At 47.4% G+C, this 19,296-nt stretch overlaps 1 protein-coding gene across 4 annotated transcripts in view; it reads right to left on the reverse strand.

The window, feature by feature from the left end:
* KCNN3 (potassium calcium-activated channel subfamily N member 3) overlaps positions 1–19,296 on the reverse strand; it is a 153,410-nt gene that overhangs the window by 58,024 nt on the left and 76,090 nt on the right. For all 4 annotated transcript variants that reach the window (XM_031436189.2, XM_031436188.2, XM_031436191.2 and 1 more), the window contains exon 3: positions 8,480–8,898. In XM_031436189.2, coding sequence (XP_031292049.1) covers positions 8,480–8,898 — 419 coding nt within the window. The remainder of the gene's footprint in view (positions 1–8,479; positions 8,899–19,296) is intronic.

The following is a 19,296-nucleotide window of genomic DNA, read 5'->3' on the forward strand; positions in this document are numbered from 1 at the left end:
TTTTCAATGAAAAACTATAAGGATATTTTTCATGTGAGAACAACTTTGGTCACATCCTGAGCTTTGATATATACAGTTATCATTGTAATTTTTAGAATCGTCTTCACTGGAAATTTTGAATGATTCTCTTTTGACCAAGTTGTAATTGAGGTGATTGCTTTAAAAGTCCCCCCCCCAAAAGTTTCGTTTTAATTGAAGTTTTATGGCCTTGTAGTTAGAGAATATATCTGAAATTTTTTTCTGATGTTTTGAGACATGTGGCCAAGAAGTTGATTGATTTTTGTAAATGTTTGATGGATGCTTAAAAAGAAAATGTATTATTCGTTTATAGGCTACAAAGTTCAATACGTAACAGTCAATTAAAACTCAGATCCTCCATCTCCTTATTTATTTTTGCATAAAAGTTCACAGTAGTACTGTGTATAGTGTTTTTATCCATATTAAATGCTTCCTTTGGACCATGTAATGATTCTTGTGCTGAATTCAACTGGGTTTAAAACGAGGACTTCTACTCAATTGCCCTTTGGTTTGTACTTACCTAATAAATCTTTGCTATTCATTTATTTTTCTGGGTCCTTCCGTTTTAGGTATCTCTTTTGTAACCTGCATAAAATTAAATTTTGCTTTTAAATCCTATCTAAGTAAGGGACAGTGTCTTCTAATTGGGGAAGTAAATTCAATTATGTTGATTGTTATAAATTTTAGGTTTGGTTTCCTCTCATCTTGTTTCATGCTTTCTGTCTTTAAGCTCTTCCTTCCTGCTTCCTTATTTTTCTGTCTCTGATGTCGCTGGTGTGTCTCATCCAGGAGTGTGGACAAAGCACATTTTCAGGGTAGGGAAGAGGGGAGGCTCTCAGGCAGGATGTTGGAGGCTCAGGTCTGCTGCTCTCTGGCTCTGTGACTCAAGGCTCATTACTTAACTTCCTAGTGCCTCAGTTTCCTCACCTGCAGGCTAGGGATGATAACAGTCTCTACACCTCACAGAGTTGTGTCATTAAGTGAAATAATACCTGGCTGATGCTCCTGTCATCAATACTACACTTTCAAAATTCTACCTGTGGTTACCTTTAGGTTTAAAAAAATAGGGAGGGAAGGTATAGCTCAGTGGTAGAGCACATGCCTAGCATGCACAAGGTCCTGGGTTCAATCCCCAGTAACTCCATTAAAAAATAAATAAATAAACCTAATTACCTCCCCCCACCAAAAAACAAAACCAAAAATGATTTAAACTGTATTTCTCTAATTATTAAAATTGAATGATTAGGCTTTTAAAATTCTTTTCTGCCTATTTGGCATGCTTTTACTAACCTTTCTAGACTTCTCTCAACTTTTTAATCTGAGGGTTTGCAACCCTCTCATTACTATGGAATTATTATTTTTATTTCATACATTTACTCTTTCCAGAATCTACTTTTTCTTCGACATTAGAATTTGGCTTTGCCATCATGCTTAAATGTAGCCTGGATTTCATGTGTACCTGGTTTCAATGCTGTCCACCTGCCTTTCTTTCATATTGTTTTATTATTAAGATCTTAATTGTGATTCATCCCTTGGTCAACTGATACACAAGCTCCCCCAAAAGTGTAACCTTCTGAGCCCACAAAACTCCAAGAATGACCTCTGTTCCTGTTGTTTCCTGACATGAATGCCCTAATGTCTCCTGGAATTTAGGATTCCTGGGGGAAAGTCTCCTCTGTGTTGCCTATGTGCTTCTAGGATAGTTTAACCTTATGATTCAGTAAATTTTCCAGAAAAAAAAATTTCCCCCTATTCTAACTGGAAAACAGGAAACTTTTTGATCTGCCTAATCCTACCCCCCTACCCCGACTCCTCTGGCCGGCCAATCCTGAAAAAGTTTTCTTCCTGTATGTCCTTGTTTATGCTTTTACCCAATTCATTCTGGTTTCTTCCTCCAAAGCAACTCTAGTTCTAGGAGTTAGCCTTGATTCTGTAGCTTCCAATTCTTTCCCACTTACCCTCTTCTCTCAACTCTGTTCTTGTCTTCATTCGGAGAAAACCTTTCCGTTTGTCCAACACATTCCACATTTTAAAAAAATTCAGTGCCCCACTCATTTTGCTAAAACAACTTTCCTTTTCTGTGAACTCTGCTTACGTGAGCCAGATACGTTTTCATTTCACATCTGCCCACTCTTCTCCATCACCGAGATTACATTTTCTTGCACCATTAGGGAAGCCCAAAAATCTTCAAATGTTACTTTTTGTTCCTCATAATTAAACATACTTCGGCATCTTCAGAATTCTTTTCCTCTTCCTTAATGCTGCAGATTTGTTTCAAAGGCCTCCTGTAGGATTCCCCTTCCCTCCTCCTGTCTTCCCTGCCTTCCTCACTCTCCTCCACTCCCTGCCGCGAATTCATCTTCAAATCAGGAGTGATCTCTCCAGACCTTTCACGCAGCAGGACTGCCTTAGGCTGCTCCTCAGCCCTATGGGGTGCTGACTTCCCCCACCTCCAGCTAGAGGGCAGGGTTCCTGGGCTCACAGGCTTCATCCAATGTGACAGGATCCTTTTCCATCCTTACTATTTCCTACCTCATACCCTAAACCAGCAGTTTGCAACCCTTTAAAATCACGGACTCCTGCTAGTAAATTTTTTTGAGCATGCACCCTCCCCTGGCTATATGTATATTTATTATAAATTGTCCACATGTATTACAGTCTTCCTGCATATTAAAATTAGCAAAGTGTCCATTTTTTTTTCAAAAAAAATAATCAGGAATAGAAGTTCTGATCATTTTCTGCCGTCCCAGGGGGTCACTGCGCATGCATTACAACCTCTGGTTCATTGTTATCAGGGTTCTTCCCAGTTCTGCCCAGTGCACAAGGCTGTCGATTGGGCGCTTGAGTCAACCCCATGCAGTGTGCTTCCTCCTGTAGATCTGCCTGCGCCTTTCTTGGAGTTGAAGCCCCCTACGGGCCGTGGTAGGAGACTGAAGGAAGGAGCCGGAGAGGTGGAGGGACTTGTTCTTGCTCCTAGCTTCTGGCTGGTGCAGACCTGGGTGTCTGGGGCAGAGGCAGAAGAGGCCGGAGAAAGGAAGCTTCTTTTTATCTTCCCTACGATGGGAAGGGGAGAAAGAATGGCCAGGAATTGCTTTTCTCCAATTCCAGCAGCCAGGTCTCCAGACTCAAATTTCTCATGAAAAGGCCAAGGTGCAGACATAGATGAAAGTTCACGTCATCACCACCAAAGACCTGCTGATAGGCTGGAAGGCCTGAGATGCTGACACAGCCTGTGCGCAGAACTTGGAGCCTCAGGAGAGAAGAGGCCAAAGGGATTCCGCTCAAGAGGCTGGGAGGTCATTTACAAAACCTGGCTTGGGATCACAAGACTCAGCCCCTGCTCTCCGCGCTATGGGCGGCCCTGTGGCTCCTCCCAGGGAGATAAACACCCACATGTGAGCCGACAGACTTCTGTTCGGGGCGTGCCGGGAAAGCCCCCTCCCCCAGCCTGCCGCCATTCGACCTGGGGCCTCAGATGGTCTCTCCACCAACAAGGCTGCCTGGTGTGTGACAGTGTTTAATGAGGAGGTTCCTGCGATGGGCTCTGGGAGGCCTGTGGGAGGTGGGCACGCGGCCAGGAGAATCCCAGAGAATATGCCGAGTGCCACAACTGTCAGGCCTCAGAACCCATGATGTAATGCCTTGCCGGGGTCCAAGGAAAACAAGCCCGCTGTTGATGCTGCCCTCCCAGCAACCAGGCTCTGCCCTCCCGATAGCAGGCTCTTCTGAGTAATTACTAACTCCCTCTCCCCCCTAGGAAGGAGGAAAGGTGAAAAACCCTTATTGTCGCATAAAAGCCAACCCCAGATATGAGAAATGTCTTTGAAAATGTCTCGCTGAAGAGGGATTTCCATAGCAACTTCAGAAGTGTGTGTATACAGCCAGAGATGCATCCGGGCTGATGAAACCCACCTGGAATGCGAACACACGCCCTGCTCTGGGCAGCAACAGAGGGGAGTTTTTCTAGAACCTGTCACTCTGCTATGCAACCTTGGGCAAGTCCTTTACCCACTCTGCTGTCTCAGGTGACAGAACCGTCATCCGATCAGGCTGAGAGAGAGCAAGGTCATCTTGCCAACATCGTCCTCCCACCCTGGTCCAAGGCTTCCATCCTCCAAGGCAGCCCCTGCTTCCAGGTTCTGTCCGGTCTCTGGTTGAATAATTCCTGTCTCAAAGTCTCTGCCAATCTTACTTATTATTTGATATTGGGGAAGGAAAGTGGGCATTTAAGCTGGATTCTGAGAGAAACCGCTCGGTCTTTTTTTAAAGCGCTTTTTGCCTGATTAGGAAAAAATGTATTTATTCATACATGCTTTCACAGCTCCGTAGGTCAGATGCCTGGGAGAGTCGCCGAGACCCTGAGATTTGAGTGCGGAAGGTTCACTGGGGCTGCTCTTAGGGTCGGCACCCATGGGCCGTAGAGGGAGGAGGTGAAGTGCCATGGGACCCCTCCATCCCTTGGAGAGCCCGGGAGCCTGGGAGGCCCGCAGAGCTGTTCTGCCAGAGGTAAAGGCCTGGGCCTTTCAGCTCCTGCACTGACAGGGCACTGGATGCTTGCTGCCCCGGGCAGCAGACTTGAACTTGGCTGAGGCAACTCCCTTCATCCAGGGCAATTCTGCCAGAACCGACAACCCCAGCTGAGGGGCCGAGAGCCTGGGCCCAGAGGAGGCGTCTGGGTGACTGGTGCATCACTGTAAACATTACACTCAGAGATGGTTGAATTTAATGTGAAGTCAGCCCTGAAGACAGTGTGACAGAACGGTTAAGAGCACTGACATCGGAGGCAGGCAAAACAGCAAGACTGGGATTTAAGTGTCAATCTCAGTGGCTTTGAGACGCTCAGATCTGGAAAGTCACCAGGAGAGTCCAGGCCACAGTTTCCTTGTAAGTGCAGGATTCAGCCTGGGCTGGTGAAACAAATATGAAGTTCAGAGTCAGAAGCAAGTTCAAATTCTGGCTCCGTATTTACCGGCTCTGTGACCTTGGGCCAGTTAATTTACGTCAGTTTCCTCCACTCTAAAACCAGGGCAGTCACAGTGTCTCTATCTTAGGTCAACTGTGAGGACAAATGGAGATATCAGTGAAGCATCCTACATGGAACTGGCACAGGGTAAACTCCCCAAAATGGGCAACGATATCCCACGTGCTTTAATATACCTTGTGTGAGATCTAAGCAGAAGCCTTTTGGTCAAAGGGCCTTTTCACCAGAGGAGGGAAAACTTTAGGAGAAGTTTTGATTTGCTCGTTGCTTCTCTGTACCTTTGCCTTAGACTTCAGCTGGGGCTTGTCAGTCATCTCTGCAGACAGAGGCCCGGTGGTCTGATGGGGACCTGGTTAATCCAGCCTCAGGGTGGAGGCCATGGAGAGCCATTCAGTGCCAAATAACATACAACAGAGTACTTTGCAAGCTATGCTTTGAAGCATGCTTATCTTCCAATAAAAAATCATCACCAAAAAAAATCACTTCTGACAGGTTTGATAAACAATGCAATTCACTTGCTGCTACTTTGCTCCACGTGCAGCCCTTCCTCTCATCTGAAAAATGGAACGATGATATACACCAGAGAGGGTTGATTTGAGGACATGGAAGATTTCAAACACCTTAAAGGGCTATACAGATTCAATTATTATTATTGTTAGAAGACTCAGCTTCAATCAATTAGAAAGGAAAACAGAAAGAGTATATAGTTCTATCTACAGTAGGAATTGGTTTGTTCTGTTTATAAGAAAGCAGCCACAAAATTCTCAAGAGTTCTCAAGGGATCTCTGTTATTATTAGGAATTGTCACTATCCTTGTATTACAGTGCACAGTTCACATACATTATCTTGTTTGACCCCAACAACAAATCCTATAAAGTAGGCATTATCCCCAGCTTGCAGATGAGAAAACTGAGGCCCAGAGAGGTAAAGTGACTGGCACCATATTGCTCAGCTAAGGGTACTATGAGGAGTTTGGGGTTGGAACCCAAGCATATGCTTCTCCATTGCAAAAAGAGTGCCTGCTTACCAGGCAAGTTTCATGAGGCGCAGTGAAATACCAGGACCCGTGTAAATGACACAGGATGCTTGACCTGGCCTCCCAGCATACTAAAAATAACCTCTCCCAAGGGAACACGTCTTCCTTCTATCTCAAGTGATCCTCATTTTAAAATGAGGACACTAAGGCCCAGAGAGGTCAAGTGACTTGCTCAACGTCTCACGGCTACTTAGGGACAGAATCCAGATTTTTCACCTAGGTGTTCAGATTCCACACATGAAATCAGAGAAAATGAATATCCAGGACCAGCTTGAAAGGGAGAGGAGTCACCAAAGGCAACTTGAAGATGGAGGTGGGAGGAGAGTGCCACAGGCCTACCCTTGAGCCTCGGGGATGGCAGTTCTGAGGGGCTGGCATTAGGTGTAGAGCTCCCGATCCTTATAGGCCAACCCCCTTCTCTCCCACCAGTCACTTCTCTGAGTCACTGCCCAGCCACCAGTCTCCTAAAACAATGTTTCCCAAAGTATGTCCCATCAGTACAGTGCTTCTCAAACTTTAAGGTGCACAAACTTTATAGAGGACAGTATGGAGATTCCTCAAAAAAACTGAAAATAGACTTACCATATGACCCAACAATCCCACTCCTGGGCATATATGCAGAGAAAAATATAATTTGAAAAGACACATGTACCCCAGTGTTCACAGCAGCACTATTTGCAACAGTCAAGACATGGAAATGACCCAAATGTCAATCGACAAATGACTGGACAAAGAAGATGTGGGGGATATATATATATATATGTATATATAGACACACACACACACACACACGCACACACACACACACACACACACATAATGGAATACTACTCAGGCATAAAATAAAGAATAAGATGATGCCATTTGCAGCAACACAGATGGACCTTGAGATTGTCATTCTAAGTGAAGTAAGTCAGAAAGAGAACGAAAAATACCATATGATATCGCTTGTATGTGGAATCTAAAAAAAGGACACAAAGGAACTTATCTACAAAACAGGAACAGACTCACAGACATAGAGAACAGACTTATGGTTGCCAGAGGGTAAAGAGGGTGGGAAGGAATAAATTGGGAGTTCGAAATTTGCACCTGTTGCGGAGTGATGGAAATGTTAGCTATCTTTCTTGTGGTGGTGGTTTCATGGGTGTACACATCTATCAAAAGTCATCAAATTGTACATCTGAAATATGTGCAGTTTACTGTGCAGGAATCACACCATAATAAATGTGTTAAAAAAATAGGTAAGTGACTTCAGATTGATAACAGGTTTTAGTTGTGATGTGTTACAGGTCAATGAAGTGAGTCCTGCTCTTATAAGAATGTTTAAGGTATAACAAGTCCTAATTCATTTTCTGCTTAATTTAAACTACTTCTATACATTAAAAAAGCCATTAATTTAAGCATTATATATAATTTTATATTTGAAATTTTTATCCCTGCAAATATCCTACCTCTCAAACAATTAAAATGAAGTGATGAGGAAAATAATCAGTTTCTTTAAAGAGTTTTACTTGTGGGTGAGATAAAAAGCAGAAAGTCTTTGGGAAAGAAACCAGAACCGGTTTTATTCTTGTAACCCTACCTTTCAAGCTAAGGAAATAGAAATGTTGACAGAAATATTCATTGCAGAAAAGTACATAGTTCTTAACAATCGGATTTTTGAAGATCATTCAACAATATCTCAAAATATTTTCTGAAAATAAAAGATATTAATACTTTTGTTTAATATTATTGTTTGCTTAAAAATGCTTGTAAAACATCACAAAAGGACTCAGATTAAATATAACGAATTAATCAACAACTACGAAAACCTTTAAGATGCACACAAATCACCAGTGAACTTGTTAAAATGCAAATTCTATTCAGTCCTGAGATTCTGCATTCTAACAAGTTGATGTTAGAATTGATGCTCATGAGGCTGGTCTGTGGACCAAAGTTTTGAGTACTGAGGCATCAAGAGTGATGTCCAATGAAAAGCGTTTGTGTGTGAATACTTTTGAGAAAACCTGGATTAGACAAAATTAAACCAGTTTCATTACTGCAGGACTTCTCAGAGCCTTTAAACTGCTAGAGGGCATCCTCAGTTGCCAAGAGGGAGAGAGGGTACAGAAACTTCAAAGTATTATACTCTAGAAAAGGTTGACGATACAACCAGAATGCTTTGATATATTGGTTTACAAAGAGGGAACAGGAAATGAGAACGATTATATATGCGTTTTCCCCAACTTACCTTGGTTCCAGTATTTCCATGTTGCTGCAGGTATTCAGCCCCAACTCGGCCCTCCTCTTCCCCATTTTCTCCTGAGCTGTCTAGGTACATGCCTGTCTCCTCCGTCAGACCACATGCATCCTGGCGCCCCTGCTCCTCCGCCTTTCCCCCAGCCCAGCACGAGCTGCGTGCTCAGAGGCCCCGGTCTAGCGGAGAACAGAACCCGCGGAAATACCTTTCGCAGACGCGGACGGTCCAGGCGGCGATGATCCACAGTGAGATGCTGAACACGAGCAGCACGGTGCCGGGGCAGATGGTCATGAGGGTTTTCATGACGAAGCGCGTGTTGAAGTTGATCTTGTTGAGGGCCCCGATGCTGCGGGACGAGGCGTCGGTGAAGAGCTTGCTGTGCAGCAGCATGACGCGCGCGATCAGGTACAGGCGCAGGAACATGGGGATGGACAGGATGATGTCCACGTCGGCCTCCGCCCGCGAGGGAGTGTAGGAGAAGGCTAGGCGCGCGGTCCAGAAGAACTTGTACTCTCCGGGAATGGGGTGGATGGCGCACACCAGCATCTCCAGGCTGATGTAGAGGATGCGCTCGTAGGTCATGGCTATCCGCCAGTCGTCTGCACCGTTGTCAATCACGAAGAGCTGGTGGGAGCAGAGAGCCTGTTAGCGCAGCCAGGATGGAACCGCACCGTGGGGTGACGGAGGGCGGGGCAGTCGACCCGCGTTAGGGCCCTCTTGGGAGGCCTCGCTTGGGTAGTGAGAGCCCTGGACCAGGAGTCATGTGACCTGACAAAGACACGTTCACTCTCTGAGCCTCCATTTCTGTAAATTGCTTCCCTAGGTCCCTTCCAGCTCAAAGGTGACCCCAAACCGGCTGTTTCATGATAAGGAAGAAGAGCAGCTCACTTGCATTGAACGCAGGCCCCTGATCCCCTGCCAGGCCCGGAGCTGAGCCCTGGAGGGGGATACGGAGATGAAAAAGCTGTTTCCTGAGTAAACTCACCGGGTTGACCCAGACTCCTCTCCCCACTTGGAGAAGAGACTGGTGAGCGTCTGCTGGCAGGGCTTTGCTCTTTGACGGTGCAGGGGGTGTTAGCGGGGTGGGCCCGGGAGCCAGGCTGCCTGTGTCTGGATCCTGATCCTAACACTAGCTCTGTGATCCTGGGCAAGTGACTAAGCCTCTCTGTGCCTCAGTTTCCTCACCTGGGGACAATGATAATATCACGTGCTGCCTAATGGTCGTTGTGAGGCTGCAGTGGGCTAGTATATACCAAGTGCCGAGAACCCTGCCTCGCACTCTGTGAGTATTAGCTATGGTTATTTTTAGCATTATTAATCAGTGGGGTCTCTTTCTATAAATGAAGGTGGGGCTCAGTGATGTCAAAGTTCTCTTCCAGCCCTAACCTTCCTTCCACAAAGCTGAGACTCCTGTTGTCACAACAGGAGGAATGGCAAAGCAGCTGAAAAGAATGTACACTGACACCTGCTGTGTGCCCAGCTTGGGCTCGGTGCTGGGTTCACATCCAGGGGAGGCCCAGGCTGGTTCTCAAGGAGGTCCCACTGTGGGCCCCCCATGCCTGATGACTGTGACAGGGGCCTCACATCTTTCCTCTCTGTGGCCCCAGGCTCCACATCTGTGATGTGAGAGGCCTCTAAGGTCCAGCTTGGGCATTCTGAAGGTTCTGATTCTTGGAGAGGGAGGCCCGAGATCAGGGGCCTGTGCTGGGTGTGGGGGCCTCCTGGGCAGGTGTGCACCTCACTGCTGAGAGGGGACAGAGTTGCTTATCCTCACGCCCTGTCCTCTCTGTGCTGGGCCCTGGCCCCTTCAGCTCGCTCTGTCCTGGCTCACCCATGTACACAGCCACCCATGCTGCTGGCTCCAGGGCTACAGAGAGCAGTTCTACACGCAGCTGCTTGCACTGGCCTGTAAGGCTGGGGTGGGGGTGGGGGGGCAGGGTCCCACAGCAGCACGAGCTGCTGCTCCGGATGCATTGGTACCTCCTAGCCAAGGGAGCAGCCCACGAATCCCAGGAAGGATTTATGGCCAGAAGGGAATTAGGCTGCATTACAAAGAAATGATTGTTGGGGCCAGGGTTGGGTGGAAGAAGTTTTATTTAACCTGGAAATACACTCTCAGCATGGAAGGGGGAACAGAGAGGTCAGGTCAGCGTGGACTGGGCACGCTGAGCTCAGCCTTCCTCTCCCCCAACCTCACCTCCACTTCACAGGGAGTTTAGGGACTGGGAGGCCCTGTCTGTCCCGCAATTTCCTCCATGGTCTGGGCCAAGGAAACCTTCTGCTGTGTTTTGAAGTTAGTCACCAAGCATCTTCTCTCCTGCCTCCTTCACTGCCTCCCTTACTAGGCCCCAGCCTCACAACCAAGGAAGAAGAGAAAACTGCGGCACCCATGCCTGGGCCTCTGAGGGTACAAAGGACCCATCCAGGGATCTGTGTCATGTCTGAGACAAACTCAAGGTGAACCAATCAAGTCACCTGACTTGAGCAACAGGGGTCTCCTGACTGCCTTGCTTTTGAGGTCTGCCTGTGACATTCTGTCTGCCACAAGGAGCAGGTACCAGGCAACCTGGTGGGCTGCCCAGAGGCAAGGACAGCTGCAAAAGTGCACAGGGAGGAGAGGCAGGCTGTGCGAGCAAGTCTCTCACCTTGCTGGACCTCAGCTTCCCCTTCCTCCTGCCCTGGGACCTTACAGGGCTATCATGGGGAATAAAGGAGATAATGAGTATGAAAGCTTTTCGTAAACTACGAAAGATCATTCATTCTTCAACAAACATCTGTTGGAGGTCCTCTGTCTGCCAGGGACTGGGCATTCAGGGTTGAATGAAATAGCTCAGAGCATGGCTCCCAGGATTAGGATCACGGAGGGGAACTAGAAGGCACTTGGGAGCAAGGGGCTGAGGGGCCAACCTGGGCCCAGGTAGCTGTACTTAGGAAGGTGTGATCTCTGAACAGGAGCGGGTATCCAGCACTGCACCAGCTGAGACTCTCCCTCCCTCCTTCCCCGGTGCAGCTGAGCCTGGGTTTTTCCAGACACAGGTTTCCACCATCAATTAGAGGGACCTAGAGGCTGCTCAAAGGGTTCCCTCTGCTCCTAACTGCCGCCGACAGGCCGAGCCATGGCAACGCGCCTGCCTGGCCAAACTCTTCAAATACAAAATGAAAACTAACTGCCCTATAAGAGAGAATTGCATCACGTTACTATAGTAACTGGGTTCACTCTGGGCAGGAACTGAAGTAACGAGTTGCAGGTTCCTTTGATTCCCTGATGGAGAACAAGCTTGTATGCCCTGCAAGTCAAAGGGGAGGCACGTCGGCAGATCTACCCAGCTTGACAGGAAAGTGCTGGCCACAAGGCAGTGTCCCCACCTGCCTCCCAGGTGCCCTGCTTCTGTTTCAGTTTCCTGGCACAACCCGGGGTGGGGGGGGGGGGTGAGGGGACAACATGGGGGAGTGGAGTTGGAGGCTGGTGAGCTAGACTGAAGTCTTGCACATCCAGATATTAGCTGTGTCATCTTAGGCAGGTCTCACCCCTCCTCTGAGCCTGCTTCCACATCTCTATCATCAGATTATTAACCTTGACCCTGCCCACCTCACGGGATTAGCATCAGAATCCAATAATACAGATAAGAAGAGGGACAGTGCTTTACTAACTACACTTGGCCCTCCATATTCTCAGATGCACAGCTGTGGATCCGGGGGCTGAGGGTTCTATACCATTTTATGTAAAGGACTTGGGCACCCTTGGATTTTGGTGTCTGCAGGGTTTCTTGGAACCAATCCCCTGTGGACACCAAGGGATGACTGCACTCTCAAAACGTGAGGGATTATTAATCCGACTGGCCTGGGAGACATTCATCAACAGTGTGTATGGGGGCCAGGGGGAGATATTGCAGCTTGCAGATTGACAGCTTCTGCCAGACAGGGTTCCAGTACAGGGATCTGCGGAGTAGCAGGGTGGGTGATATGGCCCAGAAGATTCCATTGCTGTCCCATATGAGGACATGCTTCTGCTTGCTCCCATCTGCCGCCTGGCATCCCCGCTCTCTGAGTGTAGCCTCACTCCTTTCAGACTTAGGGCAGATAACAGTACCCCCTGCCACGTCCTCACTCAGCATCCTGTTCATTTCTTACAAATCACAAATCTCAGTTACACATCTATTTGTGTTTACTTGGTTTTTGTCTATCTTTCCCCTAGAGCAGTGGTCCTTGATCTGTCTGCACAGCAGAATCACTTGGAGAGCTTGTTTAAAATACTCATCCCTGGGCCCACCCCAGACCAAGCAAATCTCAACCTCTGGGCATGAGGTCCTGGCATTAGGATTTTTCTTAAAGCTCCTTAGATGAGTCTAAATTGGAACCTGGATTGAGACCCACCAGTCACAGCTGGAGCTCCAAAGGGATGCGGGGCCACGTCTGCCTTGTTCCCTGTGGTCTTTCTGGTACCCAGCCCAGATCTTAGAATATAACAGGTGTTGGGTAAATTCTTGTTTAGTGAACCAATAACTACCACTTACTATGAGCCCTTGGGTGACTAAATGCCCCTCTCTTGGGCTGTTTCCTCTGAGGAATGAGGGGTTGGATTGGATGATCCTCGAGGTGCCTTCTGCTCTGAAGAGCCCTTATTCTGTGGTCCTACGCAAACCTCATGCGTGGTCTCAGGGCACGTGAGCCCCGCGGAGACAGAACCCACACCTGGCTTATCTCACCTCTCCACGACGCCTGAGACAGTCCTGGCACACAGTGGGCAGTCAGTAGAATTATAATGAGTAACGGGGTGGGGAGGTGGATGACTGTGTCACGTGAAGAAAAGGACAGATGGCCCATGGCCCCTGTTAACCACCCAGAATAGAAATTCTTGCAGAAGACTCATTGCTAAGCCTGTGACTAGTAAAGCACCTGACCATTTATCTTATATCACGGGAGGACACCTACCCACTAGGGGTGGTCCAGTCTGGAATAAAGGGTCCCAGGTGATTGTCAAGGCCTAGGAAGCTCCAGAGATCATCTGGAACCAGATCTGGAGCAGTGCTGGACCAGAGGAGGGAGGGCGGCTCCAGTAAAGAGCTGTTCTCCCCTAAGGTTCAGCCTCAGCCACCCAGGCCCGGTTCTAGGGCAGCCTGACTGATCGCCCTGATGAATTCTGGAAGAGTGCTGCAGTGACGTGGGCAGGCTCTGGCATGGGGCCAGGGGCACCAGGAGGTCATCAGGGGGTCCGCTCTGAACCGTCACAGAGCAGAAGCCTCAGAGGCCCGGGACACAAACACATTTCCTCCTGACCTGGCTGGGTTTGCCCTGAGTGAGGAAGGAAAGTCACATTCTCCAGGCTGCTGAGTCTTTCTGCCTCCCTAGTCTCAAACGGTGATTCCGCTCCTTTGGGGTATGGCCAGCCTGAAGACTGAATGCTTCAGCGCCAGAGCTTGTGGTCATCGGCAAGTCTCACTCTTACCCCAGATGATGCCCTGAACAGACCCGGCTCCAGACCCAACCCTCTGCCACTGGTTCTAAGAGCCTGTAGGATTTCCAGCCTGTTGGTATGATTCCAAGAGCTTCGGAAGGGAGATTTTATGTGACAGAGCAATTCACACTTGCCTTCAAGGAGCTTTAATTAGAGAGAAAGGAGAACCAACTCGATTCAATCAAATAGTTAGTAACAACCAACCAAGACTTGAAATGTGCTGAGAGCAGATCTTAAATGTCTCAGAAACAAAAAAGTAATGATGTGAGATCATAGATGTGTTAATTAACTTGACTGTGGTAATCATTTCACAATGTATACGTGTATCAACTCATCACATTGTATGCTTTAAATATATACAATTTTATTTGGCAATTATACCTCAATTAAAAAGAACCAATAGGTGAGAACACTGTGGGGATATAAATATGAATTAAACACATGTCCCATGAATCAGCTCACAATCTCAAGTAGCTCTAGCAGAGGAAAGGCACAATAAGGGCCCATCTTGGAAAGCTTCTTGGGCGAAATAGGGTTTCCACAGTGCCTGGAAGGCTTGCGTCAGGCAAATCTGGTGTGGTGCTACCAAAAAGGCCATTGAGTCTTCCCACCTCATTTGTCTGCTTCTTCACAAGTGACTTTGCTTCCCCTCCCAGCAAGACATAGGGTCTGTTTCTCAATCCCTTAAATCGGAACTCAGCCACATGCCTTCCTTTGGCCAATGGGACATGAGAAACGTGATGTAGCCGAGGTTTGAAAATATGTCAGCACAGTGGGGCTGGCTATAGACACACAACCCCATTCTTCCTGTCGCCCTTACTTGTGTGAGTGAGGCCGTTCTTGACCAGCTGTGTGAGAGCTCACCCCAGGTGAGACTAGCAGAAGAACTTCCGAGCTGAGCCCTGCCCCGGGTGCAGATCCACACAATTGTGAGCTAAATGATTACTGTTTTAGGTCATTAATTTTGGGGGTTCTTTGCAACAAAACCAATATATAAACAAATCTAACTCATGCATTGCCCTGGGAGGCATATTAGAAGTCGGGTGGCTTGCCTGCCATGCCCAACATTTCCCTTTTGGCTTCTCATGCCCCAGCCCCTAGAAGGAACTTCCACCCTCCACCCTCCCACCCCCGCACAGTTAATCAGACAGGGTAACTGGATGAGGAGGAGACCACGATCAAGGGCCATGCCAGCTTCCCCCAACCCTGCCCCACCCAGTAGACACAGCATTTCATTTATCAAAGAATTACTCAAAGCATTTAAAAAGTTATTTTGCAAGCAGTTTATTCTGCCTGCAACGTGTTTCTCACATGTGAGGAAGTCAGCTGGTATACTGAATTGAGGAACAAAGGCAAAACAGGATTTATCAGGTGTTGAGAAAATCTGCAGGGAGTCTGGGAACAGTGAATCTTGTTGGCAAATGTAAATTGATCACCTGGCAGCTATCAGAGAGGTCAGTGTGGGCATTCCATCTTTGAGTGGCCAATTAGAGGTATCAAAGAAAACAGTCCGGTTATTTATGGATTCTCCCAGAACCCTTGAATTTTAGTGCTGGCACATGGGTACATAACAGGCTCTCTGTAAAATCTGCTGGGCCCTTCCACCTACAGACCTATTCAGTCAGACCAGGTCTGCACGCTTCCCTCATTGGAGCATCTCAGAACAATCAGGTTGTTCACCAGCTCCCTTGGGGGCTGGGGGGCACCAACTCTTGTCACCCCGGGGCAGGTCAGCTCACATGCAATCTCTGGAGCCCACCGTGTGTTAGCTGCAGGGCTGGGAACGGGCTGTCTCAACTGCGAGACAAGGAAACTATCCCGGAGCCTCCCGTGTCAACCTGACAGAGCACCGGGTCCACCAGGAGCTCCTGCATTCCCCTGGAGGCACACAGGGAACCTGCCTTTTTTTTTTTTTTTTTTTTAGGTGTAATTACATTTGGAGTTGATTCATCCGGTTTGCATTTCTTCATTCTATTTTGAAAGACTTGGGACCTCTCTCAGGTTCTTTCTTTAAGCAATGTCTTTCCTTAAAATGTTTTCAGCTGTTAGGGGAGATCCTGGTTAGACATTTTCTGACCAATCTGAAAAACTTTTATTCTTATGCAACTATGAATTTTTTTTTTTAATTAAAGGAGAGAATATGGAAAAAGCCTTTTGTGTTCTCTACTATTCTCTCTCTCTGGGAGAAAAACCCAGAGGAAATTTCCATCATTTAAAAAAATACATGCAGGAAAAAAAAGCAAAAGAAAAAAATGAAAGATTTTCTTAAAAATCCAGTAATTATATGTATAATTATATTTATATATTTTATATATATATATATATACACACACACACACATACACACACACACACACATACACTTTTCAAACTCCCTGGAACATATAGTCTGCATGTACATCATACTATGGGGGGTTTCCATGGAAACGACATCAAAAGCCCTGTAACACCTAATTAGTTTTCCCCGAGGACAAGAGCTGATTGCCAGTGATGAAATGGACACCTGGGTTTGCAGTAATGGTTAACATAAAACTTCCAGTCAGCAAATGCTACCTGGAACTAGCTAAAGAAAGAGAGGAAGGAAAAAAAGAGAAGGTAGAAAGAGGCTGGCAAGTAAGCGAGCTGTCAGAAAAGTCTATCAGTCTACTACCAGTAAGACTTTCAGAGGGTTGGGGTCCATGCTAGTCAGCTCTGTGTCTTTCTAAGAAGAAATCCTCCTCGTCTGAAACTTCTGTGACTTACTGGGCCATGTGTAACGTCCATGTAGTGGCTTTTTGGCCTGACTAGAGTTCTCCTGGATGCTCCCAGCAGAGTTCACTTATGGTCTCCTGCACTGGGCATGAGGACCCTTAGGGGCTTTTGAGCCTGAAGTTGGTTTGGGACTGCCAGAGACAAGTGGTGACCCTAAATCCTTTCCATTCCCAGTTCTTAAGAGAATGAAAGCCAAGTTACAGCATTTGAGGAAGCTAGTATTTTTCACTCACATAACAAGAATTGCTAACAAGAATGGTGCCTGACCACGGCACCACTGGGGATAGCGCATTCTGCCACTGACCATCTGTGCGTGGGCAAGTCCCTTTCCCTCTCTGGTCCTCAGCTTCTTCATCTGTAACGTGAACATTTCCACTTCTGCCTAGCTACGGAGCTATTTCCTCTAATGAGATTTTTCATGTAAGCTCAATATAAGAAACAGATAAACTCAGAGCTCTTCTAGTTAAAAGGGGAGAAAAGAGTGTTCAAAGTCCAACTCATTCACCTCTTCCCCCCGCCTAGCTCTCTGTGGTGGCCTATACCCCTCCATGGAACCCTTTAGTTAGAAAACCATTGGCTGGACCAGTTGGTCTCTAGTTACAATGAGCGTTAAGGCATGGTGCTGGAAATCAAGGTGCTTTGGGTCTACCTCAAGAGATGCTGGATGCACAGGCATGGAGCTTTTCCTAGATCAGTTTGCTTATTCAGTCATTCATCCATTTAGTATAGGTTGAGTCCCTATTATGTGACAGTCACCATGCTAAGCTCTTGGGATACAGCAAGAATAAATAGACAAGGCCCATGTTCTCATGGAGTTTATGTTCTAGTGGAGAAAAACAGATAGAAAACAGGCAAACCATTTAATTCCAGTACGTGATGCCTGCTAGGGAGAGTCTAACACAAGCCAAAGGAAATAAGAGCAGCCTGGGTAGAGGCTGCACCGTTTTAAGCAGGCAGTCCAGGCAGGGCTCTTTGAGGACTGAACCTCTGAGTGAAAAGTAAACTCTGCAAAGGTAGGCACTGCAGGCAGAGGGGACAGCATGTGCAAAGGCCCATGGCACGATAGAACTTGGGGAATTTGAGAAATGAAAGAAAGAAGGCCATTCTGGGAAATAAGTGAGGGGTGGCACCAGATGAGGCCAAGGAGGTAGCAGGGCCCAGATCACTGGGACTTGGGAGGCCATGGAAGGAGATGCTGGAGGAGCAGGGAGACCACAGGCCCACCCCGACTCAGCGCTGTGTGCACATAATTACCACTTTCTGAAGACAGACTGGGTGTGGGTTAAACACACGTCTGCATTAGTCAGCTTGGGCTGCCGTAATAAAGTTTCATAGACTGGATGGCCGAAAGAACAGAATTTTATTTTCTCACAGTTCTGGAGCCTGAAAGTCTGAGATCCAGGCGGCCAGCATGGTCGGGTTCTAGCGAGGGCTCTCTTCTTGGCTTGCAGACAGCCACCTTCTGTGTCCTCCCATGGCAGAGAGACGGGGTGGGGGGATCTCTCTTCTCATAGGCCGCAGTCCTATCAGACTGGGCCACTACGATACCGCATTTATCCCTAATTATCTCCTGAAGACTCTATCTCCAAATACAGTTACACTGGGGGATTAGCGCTTCAACATATGAATTTGTGGGCGGGCACAAAATTCAGTTCATAGTAGTGTCCTCATGTGTCAAAATCACCCCAAAGCCTGCCTACAGGCCTAGCGAAGTGATTTTGCACATACTGTTTCATTGCAACCTCACAACCTTCCTGTAAGGAAGTAATATTATGCCCATTTTGCAGATGAGAATAAAACCCGAGAGGTTAAATCAATTGCCCAGGGCCCTGCATTCTATGTGACTGCAGGTCCCGTGCCCTTGTACCTGCCAGTCCACCAAACAAAACCCTCTATATTGGGAACTAGCCTATTGTGGCTTTACTTTGGTTTAGTCTAAAGAAATCTCAAGCCCACTCTTTTAAATGTTCATTTCTCAGAAGAACCTTCAGTGACCACAGAATCAATATATAATTAAAATAGGCTGGGTCTGCACCACCTCAGGAAACCAGAGTTGCGATTAGCAGTCCAGACTGGCCTCTGTGGAACTAAGATAGTTATGTTTATTTCCCTGGGACCAGTCCTGAGCCAGCAGGGACAGCACAGCCCACTTAGAAGCAGCTGCCACGGACCACCCACCCTGGAGGCAGGAACAGTCATGAGATATTCACATACAACACTATGCAAAGTTCAGTGCCCTGTTGTTTGTTGTGCCACCAGCGACACCACACCCTCCCTTCTCTCCCAACCCACACAGAAGTCAGGCTTTGATCACGGGTCCTGTGGGAATGGAGGGACTAGGAGGTGACCTGGTGCCTACAAGGGTCACTGTGTGCAGGAAGGAGCTGGAGAATTCAGCAGACACAGGAGTCTGGCATGAGAAGAGTTGCCAGGAGATAAATGGAATCCAGTGAATCATGACACCCGTGGGGAGATACTGGGTCCCCTCCTTGTTTGGGGTGGGAGTTTGTGCCCAATTCTATTTGCAGCAGTAAGGGTAAGATGACCTCAGCCAATGTGTGGGTTAGATCAGCCACGCCCTGGTATCATAACATGCCCCACCCCATCCATCTTCCACCCCGCTACCAGATCAAATGGTCTAGAATGCAAACCAAGCATGTTACTTCCCTTCTTGGAGACTTTCAATGGCTCCCCAGAGCGTTCAGAATCAAGTTCAACCTCTTGGTTGCTCTTGGCACAAGAGCCCTTCACCACGTGGTCCCAGCCTTTGCTGCACCCCACAACCTGGCATCTCATTCCAGCCAAACCTAGTTACT

Source organism: Camelus dromedarius, chromosome 23 (assembly GCF_036321535.1).
Source record: "Camelus dromedarius isolate mCamDro1 chromosome 23, mCamDro1.pat, whole genome shotgun sequence".
Classification (NCBI taxonomy): domain Eukaryota; kingdom Metazoa; phylum Chordata; class Mammalia; order Artiodactyla; family Camelidae; genus Camelus; species Camelus dromedarius.